Below are 9,639 nucleotides of genomic sequence, written 5' to 3' on the forward strand. Positions count from 1 at the left end.
TCCGAGTTGCCCACAAGGTAGGAGGCCTGTGTGCTGACCCTGAAGGGGAAGAGGGTTGGCAGGGCATTTGCACCTGCTCATGAAGAGGAAGGCAGGGTGGTATGAGTAACAACTGAGATGGGGGTGAAAGAGCTTTGAGAACCCAGCCCATGGGCTTCTACAAGGGGACTGGGCAGGGCTACCTAAGGTGATCTGTCTGTTGCTCTCACACCCTCTTCTTTCTGCCCACCCAGAGGCAGGCTGGTAGGATAGAACGAACCTGGAGGCTTTGCTGAGCTTGAGTTTCTTCTCACTGAGTTGGTTAACAAGGCGACAGAGAGAGCAATAGAATCTAACTGAAGAACTGGGGAAGTAAGAGGCAAGGGTGAAGGGGCAACACCCAACACTCTAACCTCCTGCCAGTAACCCACCCCCAAGGCTGGGAGATCAGGCCTACGTCACCCATCACACTGGGGAAGAGAAGCAAACTGTCATGATTTAAAGAGGAATTAGCGCCCCAGCGCAAGTGAAGGTCTCCTGGAGTGGCCGTGGTTTTCACCCTGACTGCCCACCTGCCCACTGGAATCACAGGGAAGCTTTTCAGATATCCTGATGCTGGCTGGGCGCAGTGGCTCACACCTGTAATCCCAGCATTTTGAGAGGCTGAGCCGGGATCACCTGAGCTCAGGAGCTCGAGACCAGCCTGGCCAACATGGTGAAATCCCATCTCTACTAAAAATACAAAAAAATGTAGCCGGGCTTGGTGGCAGGCGCCTGTAATTCCAGCTACTTGGGAGGCTGAGGTGGGAGGATTGCTTGAGCCCAGGTGGTCAAAGCTGCAGTGAGCCATGATAGTGCCATTGCACTCCAGACTGGGCAATACAAGAAGACCGAAAAAAAAAAAAAAAAAAAAAGATGCACTACGATGTCCATGCCTCCAGTGTATGGATTTGTGAAACTTAACAAATGTTGCTAGCTCCACATGAAACTCAATCGCTCTCCCATAACAGGGGTAGCCTCTGTAGTAAACTTCCATCCCACCCAGGACCTGGAGGAAGAAGTCACTTCAAAGGTAGAGAACTGCCCTCTAAGCATCAAGAGGCCAAGTGATCTAGGTAAACTGCAACATGAGCCACAGTTGGTCTTTCAGTTTTCCTTCCCCTTATCTGACCTAATTGATAAGAGTCTCCCTAAGACTGTGGTCCTCAATACTTTGTAGGCATCTTTACTTTTCAAGAAAGTTAGCTACCTGTACTTCCCCCTAGCCCAGGACTTGGTATAGTTATATTGACATCTGATGGCACATTACTTTGGGAAACTTACTTGCCAAACACAAAGGAAGCCATAAAGAATACTAGACGCTCATGGGAATGAGCAGCATCTCACTACTTTTCTGTCCCTGACACTTCCAATCTAAGGGATTGCATATCCTAGTAATCTATACGGTTAAAAAACAAAACTGATGGGGAATGCAGACACATTTATGGCCTCATAGGGCCTCCTCATCTCTCTGGGCTTCTGTTTCACAAGTCTAGGCTGGCCTGAGTTGTGGCTGTGACCCTGTGGGAGAATTAGGGAGTTCTCTTCCCTCTCTCCCAAATCAAGACTCATGCAAAACATTGGCAAGGCTGTCAAGTTTATAGTCTAAATTTTATTATCTCCAAGTCACAATGGTGATCACAGATGTGCAACCTTTAAAACAGTAACAAAAAAAATACCACCACACATGGAAAAATCCTTGCAACTAAACACGGTGGACCAACAGAGACAACTCTCACAGTGTCTTAAGGTCTGGGAATCTGGGCATGCTGCCCACAGGCTTGAGGAGACATCTTCAGGTTTAAGGCAAAGGGAACAGCCTACAAAAGGCACAACCACCAGCTACCCCTGGAACAATCTCTTATTTCCTCCTTGGGGGTTACAGATTAAGTGCCTCTCCCCCATCCCCATCCCACACCTGTGACTCAAGAGTGGTTAGGCCAGCTGCTAGAGGGAAGGAATAAAAACAGACAGTGACATTACCGGGGAGAGAGACAGCTACCATCTTTGCTCTCAGGTTCTGTAGAAGGACAGGGACAGTGGTCAAGTTACCCCTGGCAGACACAAGTACTGCAATAACAGGAATCTCTTCCATAGAGGCAGCAGAGAAGTGGTTTAGTGCCATGGATAGGGAGGAAAGATAGGAACCCCTGCCCAGAAGATGACTGGCTTCCTTAGGCCTTAAGCCCAGATGTAGTATCTTCTGTTTGGAAGGAAAAGAGTAGAATTCAGGGAAAATAAAGTAGTAACATCTAAAACACTTGTGGCAGAAAAGACGTGAGGAAGAGCAATTGCAAAGGACAGGGTGGGTTGCTTGCTGGATATTTGCCTTTAAGGAGATGCATTGGTCCACAGCAACTGGACAGGGGGTGTAGCAAGAAGAATGGAAAGAAGAGAAGCAAGGCCCTCTAATTCCACTTACCTCAAAGATTGAGCCCTGAGGACTATGTGAATACACACCCTAAGGTGCAAAGATTCTCACTCCACCATCCCTTTCTCACAAAAGCTTCTGGTTTGCCATCTCTCCCCACAGGAGGGAATTCGCCCTCAGCAGAGAACAGAAGCCCACCATAGCAGAGGTATTGATGGAAGCTCAGACTCCTAAAAATCTAAGTCAAAGAGAAGGGCTCCTACCCACCTACTCTGAGCTTTTCTGCACAATGGGACCCTCTGTGCACACAGCCATGTTTTCACAGGGTTAGAGGAGTTAAGGGAATCCAAGTATACAAGACAATAACAAAGGTTAACTAAAAGTGAAATGCCACATCTTTTTAGACTTGGTGGGGAAGGCTGGCTGATACATTTGCCATTACCTGGGATGCAGGGAAGAGTCCAAAGAGAACCCAGAGGGGCTAGCAAACCAGAATGGACTTATTTCATTTAAAGGCAGGGAGAGAGAGAGAGAGAGAGCAGGAAACAAAGAGAAAAAACTAAAATAATATTAAGAATAGGAAGGCAGGCTTTAAAAATGAACATCCTAGAAAACAAAACAAACAGGAAGGAGCTTTCTTGGGAACAGAAGACACTTCAATTTCCCAGAAGAAAGTGAAGAACAGCAGAGGACATGGGCTTCTGGATCTAGACTCAGAAGCTTGGGCTGTCTGGCTCTCTGCTCCCCCGAACACAGCCAACTCAAGTGAAGAGTGAAGATGGGACGAGGTCCAATTGTTTCTCCCTCTCTCCAGAGCCTGTCCTCAGAGGAAGGCAGGAGTCCTCCTGTTTCAGCTGTTTGCTGGTAGGAGCCACACCCTATATCTTTGAAGCCCTTCTGGTAGTAGATAGCCAGCTGTATTTCTCTTCTCTTCTGAGTTCTCACCTCTGCTGTCCTGACAGGGGTTGGGAAAAGGGAAGAACCACCAAAGTGTTAATGGGCCTTCTGAGCATTTACAAGCTGTTTTCAAAAACCTACATTTCTAAATAATACATTTTAAGTAATGTCCTTAAACAAAAGTAACAAAAAAACCCCAGTATTTCTCCTCTATGATCTTTAGAACTGTTTTTTTTTTTTTTCTGCTGTAACATCTCAAATTTAGATTTCCCTTTTCCTTGATCAAGTTTAGACTGCCTTCCTGAATTTTTTCTTTGTAGCTTTCCAATTGAAATTGCCATGTTAACAATCGTTTCTACCTCAACCCTGCCCAATACGTTTGCTAAACAAACAAACTGGCAAATTTCAGGACTCCTTTAAGCCTCCTGAGATATCCCATGATTCTAACTTAAAGCATTAGAGGCTGCGCTTAGTGGCCCACGCTGGTAATCCCAGCATTTTGGGAGGCCGAGGCAGGTGGATCACCTGAGGTCAGAAGTTCAAGACCACCCTGACCAACATGGTGAAACCCCATCTCTACTAAAAACACAAAAATTACCCAGGTGTGGTGGTGCGTGCCTGTAGTCCCAGCTACTCGGAAGGCTGAGGCAAGAGAATCACTTGAACCCAGGAGGTAGAGGTTGCAGTGAGCCAAGATCACGCCACTGCACTCCAGCCTGGGTAACAGACTGAGATTCCATCTCCAAAAAAAAAAAAAAAAAAGCATTAATTAGGTGATTTTGTTTGTTAAGCAAGTAAGTGTGAGCATTAGTTTTAAGAATAATATTCACAGCAAGTTGTGCACTTACTTTTATATGATGTTAAGATTTAAAATATTCACAAACTCAGATTAACTGGAACCCCTGCTTACAACCTGAAATAACAAAGTTGGAATTTGTCATCAGGTCATACCAAAAAGACCATTTCCCACAGAAAGACACCCAGAAAAGGAGGGAAATCCTCTGGGGAGAAGGAAAGCCCACTGATGGAGCATGTGCAATAGGTATGGGAAGGAGCTCTCATACCTCAGGTGGAGGGGGCTTGATGGTGACTGGCTGGGGAGTCCTCCGGGGTGGGGAGGGCTTTGGTTGCACCTGCTGCTGGGCAGGGTTATAGTAGGTCACTCCTCCATATACCTGTGATGGGGCCTGGCACCCGATAAACCATGGGAAGAAAAAGTTAGGAATGAATTCATCCAATCTATGAGTAATAGGAAGTATTATTCAGCCACAAAAGTAAGAGTATTGGAGAATTTATAATTTTTAAAATATCTAATCTGCCCACCCTTCAAAATAAAGTGACTATTCATTTATGCCTTAATTCGTCATTATTATGCTCTTGTTTCTACTTCTTCAAAGTACTACCCAGATTTCTCTAATTTCTACCATCAGCTGACAAATGGAAAAGGCTGAGTTCAGTGGTAACACTTCAGATACTTGATTATGTCAACATGGTGGAAGTTAAGCAGGACGGGTAGGGGTGATAAGGAGTACAATACAGCTTCTTTATGCAACAGAATAAAAAGCAGATATTGCCGCCTATGACATACCACAACACAGGAAAGAAACACCATTAAAGAAACTGAAGGCTGGGTGCAGTAGCTCATGCCTGTAATCCCAGCACTTTGAGAGGCCAAGGTGGGTGGATCGCTTGAGGTCAGCAGTTTGAGACCAGCCTGGCCAACATGGTGAAACCCTGTCTCTACTAGAAATACAAAAATTAGCTGGGTGTGGAGGCGGGCGCTGTAATCCCAGCTACTCGGGAGGCTGAGGCAGGAGAATCGCTTGAACCCAAGAGGTGGAGGTTGCAGTGGGCCGAGATCACACCACTGTACTCCAGCCCGGGTGACAGAAAAAAAACTGAAAAGAATAAAGATGATGGGCATTACATAAGCTGCATTTCCAGCTCCTGACCACTAAGAGGCGTCCTGGTGCCACATACAAATCAGTGGCATTGGAATGTTTTCTCAAATTCCTTTAGGATTCTCCCCATACCGCACTCCGTCTGAATTAAAGGATGTGTACCTAGAAAAAATGCTCATTAACCGTCTCACCTGCGTATTAGGATATAGATGAGGCGGCGGTGGGGGAGGCAGTGCCCCTGGAGCATAAGGGTAACTGGGATTACCAAAGTTCATAACGCCTGGAGCAGAAAAGTAAGTAGGAGCAAGCAACTGCTGAGGTGGTGGCTGTCCAGGAGACATGGACACTGGTGGGGGATAGAGGCCCGGATTGGGCAGAGGCGCTGGTGTCTGATGGGGATGTAAACCTGGATAAGGAGAAGAAAACAAAAATTGAAAAAGAAAGTAACATCATTTTCATAGGATGGCCTGGCTGGACTGCTCAGCATGATGAGGCTCAGGGACGGAAGTCCTCAGGATGGACACAAGAGAAATTTGTTGCCCAAGGATGGCCACACTCACAGGCTGGCAGCACAGAGCTGAGGAGGATGGGGTTTGTGGTGCTCCCAACATACATCCTCAGGTACCGGAGGTATACAAGCAGAGATACAAAGCTTACCTGGGTGGGGAAGGTGCATTTCTGGCTGCACAAGCATGCCCTGTGGAGGCAGCGGGGCAGGGCTGTCACCATGGGTATAGATTGGTCCCTGGAACTGCACTGTAAGATATTACATTGGGACTCTCATAAACCCTTACTCTTCATATCACATGGACAAGTCTCCTTGTCCCCCAAACCCTTTAAAAGATGTTCTCAATATTCCATGTAAGGAAAAGAGCAACCAGACAATGTTTGATAAACACTATGAGAGGTCAGAAGAGAAATTCAGGAGCCAGGAGCCTGGTGTCTTAGTTCACTTCACCCTGCCAAGAAAAGTACCCCAACAATAAGAAAAAACTCACGTGGATCATAGTAATGTCCCTCCACAATACTGATATGCACTGGAGGCGCAGGGGGCTCTGGCACAGGTCTTTGCCGCTGGGATGAATAGCGTTTGGCTCGACCACCCTGGACACCCTGAGACAAAGAAAGAGGCCTGAACAAGAAGAATTCTAGAGGGCTCTCATATCAAGTCCTACCTTCCTTTAGGTGCTGCAAAACACTTGGTACATGGCAGGTGTTTAATAGGTATTTGCAAAGTGAGTTGAAAAATAATCAAAGACATCAAGATTTGAACCTAAACCTTCTACCCTACATTTCTGAGATCCAAATTAAAAGAAACATGGATAATCAATGGGAAAGTTGACTTTCAGATCTTATCTTGTTTTAAACAATGAACAAGCTGTGTAAAGCAGCCTCCTCCCCCATCGACCCCTTTCCCCTTTTGTACCATTTCTTCCATCCGGTTAAACTGAGGTGGAGGTCCTGCTCCCATGTGTATATGGTTGGCCATACCTGTAATACACCAAAAAAGTCACTTCTGCAGATCAGACATATGTGAGTGGGACTCAAAGATACTATCAAGAAAATGACAGGTTTTTTTTTTTTTTGAGATGGAGTCTCACTTTGTCGCCAGGCTGGAATGCAGTGGTGCAATCTCGGCTCACTGCAATCTCTGCTTCCTGGGTTCAAGCGACTCTCCTGCCTCAGTCTCCTGAGTAGCTGGGATTACAGGCATGCGCCACCACACCCAGCTATTTTTTGTATTTTTAGTAGAGACGGGTTTCGCCATGTTGACCAGGATGGTCTTCATCTCTTGATCTCATGATCGGCCTGCCAAAGTGCTGGGATTATAGGCGTAAGCCACAGCACCCGGCTGAAAATGACAGGTTTAAGTGTCAACATGGGAAATGGCTTTCTTCTTTTAACTAATAAAATTCTCTATAAATTATCTCTGCTTTCTATCAACACCAGCATTTAGAAATTTGTCCCCACTGCCTGCCATCTTAATATAGCAATAAAGCCTTTGAACATGAAAAATGACTTCAGTGAAGAAAATCAAGTTCAAATTTTTCCTATCAAATTGTTCTCTGCATCTGGGAGATTATAATTAGCACCTTACATTATCTGACATATTGAAAAATCTCGGCCCAAGAGTTTCTGAGCAACAGCTGGACAAGGGAGGGATGCTTTGTAAATCTACTTGTTATATTCCATTCACAGACCCGTTATAGGTTGGAAGCTTGAGAGAAGATTCTCCTCTGACTAGCTAAAATAACTCAAGATAAAAAGGAATGTTTCTAGAGATTGTCTTCCAATGGTGAGAAGTGTGCTGCAACTCCAAATGAGGAGTTTCAGTATTTAAGTTAGATTTCAGACTAATGAAAGATCCTTCAATCTATTTGGCTAGAAGAAGACAAACCACAATAGGCAAAATGGACAACAGTTGGGCCTACTCTCTAAAACTATGCTGCCCAATATGACACCAACTAGCATGTGGACACTTAAGTTTCAATTAATTAAAAGTTCAATTCCAGCTGGGTGCAGCGGCTCATGCTTGTAATTCCAGCACTTTGGGTGGCAGAGGTAGGAGGATTGCTTGAGCCCAGGAGTTTAAGACCAGCCTGGGAAACACAGTGAGACCTTGTTTCCCCAAAAAGTAAAAAAAAAATTAGCCAGGTGATCCTAGCTACTGAGGAGGCTGAGATGGGAGGATTGCTTGAGACCTGGAGGCAGAGGTTGCAGTGAACCAAGGTCATGCTACTGCACTTCAGATTCCAGCCTAGGTGACAAAGTGGGACCCCATCTTAAAAAAAAAAAAATCTGGGCCGGGCGCGGTGGCTCAAGCCTGTAATCCCAGCACTTTGGGAGGCCGAGGCGGGTGGATCACGAGGTCAAGAGATCGAGACCATCCTGGTCAACATGGTGAAACCCTGTCTCTACTAAAAAAAAGATAAATACAAAAAACATTAGCTGGGCATGGTGGCGCGTGCCTGTAATCCCAGCTACTGAGGAGGTTGAGGCAGGAGAATTGCCTGAACCCAGGAGACGGAGGTTGCGGTGAGCCGAGATCGTGCCATTGCACTCCAGCCTGGGTAACGAGTGAAACTCCGTCTCAAAAAAAAAAAAAAAAATCTGTATCTCCATATATAAAGAATAAGAACAACAACAACACAAAAGTATAATCATTACAAAAAGTTCTACTGGACGATCTACTAGAGAAGATCTTGATCAAAATTCAACTGAATAAATTTCTCCCATCAAACATTTGCCATTAGTGCAAATAATAATGTTGACTACTTTTTATTTTATCTTTTTTTTTTTGAGACGGAGTTTCGCTCTTGTTACCCAGGCTGGAATGCAATGGCGCGATCTCGGCTCACCGCAACCTCCGCCTCCTGGGTTCAGGCAATTCTCCTGCCTCAGCCTCCCGAGTAGCTGGGACTACAGGCGTGCGCCACCATGCCCAGCTAATTTTTGTATTTTTAGTAGAGACGGGGTTTCACCATGTTGACCAGGATGGTCTCGATCTCTTGACCTCGTGATCCACCCGTCTCGGCCTCCCAAAGTGCTGGGATTACAAGCGTGAGCCACCGCGCCCGGCCGCTACTTTTTTTTTTTTTTTTTTTTACAGAGAGTAGAAAAGGATCCTGTACTCAGAAGGCTCAATGACAACTGGGCAGGTGCAGTATCTTTCACCTGTAATCCCAGCGCTCTGGGAGAATCACTTGAGCCCAGGAGTGCAAGATCAGCCTGGGCAACATAGTGAGACCCCCGTCACTACAAAATTTTTTTTTTTTTAAAATTAGCCACACTTTGGGAGGCTGAGGCAGACAGATCACAAGGTCAAGAGATCAAGACCATCCTGGCCAACATGGTGAAACCCCATCTCTATTAAAAATACAAAAAAAATTAGCTGGGTGTGGTGGTGTGTGCCTATAGTCCCAGCTACTCAGGAGGCTGCGGCAGAAGAACTGCTTGAAACCGGAAAATGCAAGTTGCAGCGAGCCGGGATCAAGCCACTGCACTCCACCTGGAGACACAGCAAAACTCCATCTAAAAAAAAAAAAAAAAATTAGCCAGGGCTGGGCACGGTGGCACAGTTCTGTAATCCCAGAACTTCAGTAGACTGAGGTGGGCAGATCATGAAGTCAAGAAATTGAAGGGCCGGGCGCGGTGGCTCACGCCTGTAATCCTAGCACTTTGGGAGGCCGAGGCGGGTGGATCACGAGGTCAAGAAATCGAGACCATCCTGGTCAACACGGTGAAACCCCGTCTCTACTAAAAATACAAAAAATTAGCTGGGCATGGTGGCGCATGCCTGTAATCCCAGCTACTCAGGAGGCTGAGGCAGGAGAACTGCCTGAATCCAGGAGGCGGAGGCTGCGGTGAGCCGAGATCACGCCATTGCACTCCAGCCTGGGTAACAAGAGCGAAGCTCCATCTCAAAAAAAAAAAAAAAGAAATTGAGACCAG

The 9,639-nt window shown here is 46.0% G+C and overlaps 1 protein-coding gene across 2 annotated transcripts in view; it reads right to left on the reverse strand.

The window, feature by feature from the left end:
• Positions 1–1,610: 1,610 nt before the first annotated feature.
• The window catches only part of CASC3 (CASC3 exon junction complex subunit), a 33,890-nt gene continuing 25,861 nt past the window's right edge, over positions 1,611–9,639 (reverse strand). For both annotated transcript variants that reach the window (XM_032279768.1, XM_032279769.1), the window contains exons 8-14: positions 6,614–6,678; positions 6,186–6,300; positions 5,845–5,943; positions 5,379–5,593; positions 4,351–4,473; positions 4,135–4,199; positions 1,611–3,344 (exon numbers count right to left, since the gene is read on the reverse strand). In XM_032279768.1, the coding sequence (XP_032135659.1) occupies positions 4,176–4,199; positions 4,351–4,473; positions 5,379–5,593; positions 5,845–5,943; positions 6,186–6,300; positions 6,614–6,678 (641 nt within the window). In that variant the 3' untranslated portion in view covers positions 1,611–3,344; positions 4,135–4,175. The remainder of the gene's footprint in view (positions 3,345–4,134; positions 4,200–4,350; positions 4,474–5,378; positions 5,594–5,844; positions 5,944–6,185; positions 6,301–6,613; positions 6,679–9,639) is intronic.

Source organism: Sapajus apella, unplaced genomic scaffold (genome assembly GCF_009761245.1).
Source record: "Sapajus apella isolate SASKATOON/1434 unplaced genomic scaffold, GSC_monkey_1.0 scaffold12, whole genome shotgun sequence".
In the NCBI taxonomy this organism is placed as follows: Eukaryota; Metazoa; Chordata; class Mammalia; order Primates; family Cebidae; genus Sapajus; species Sapajus apella.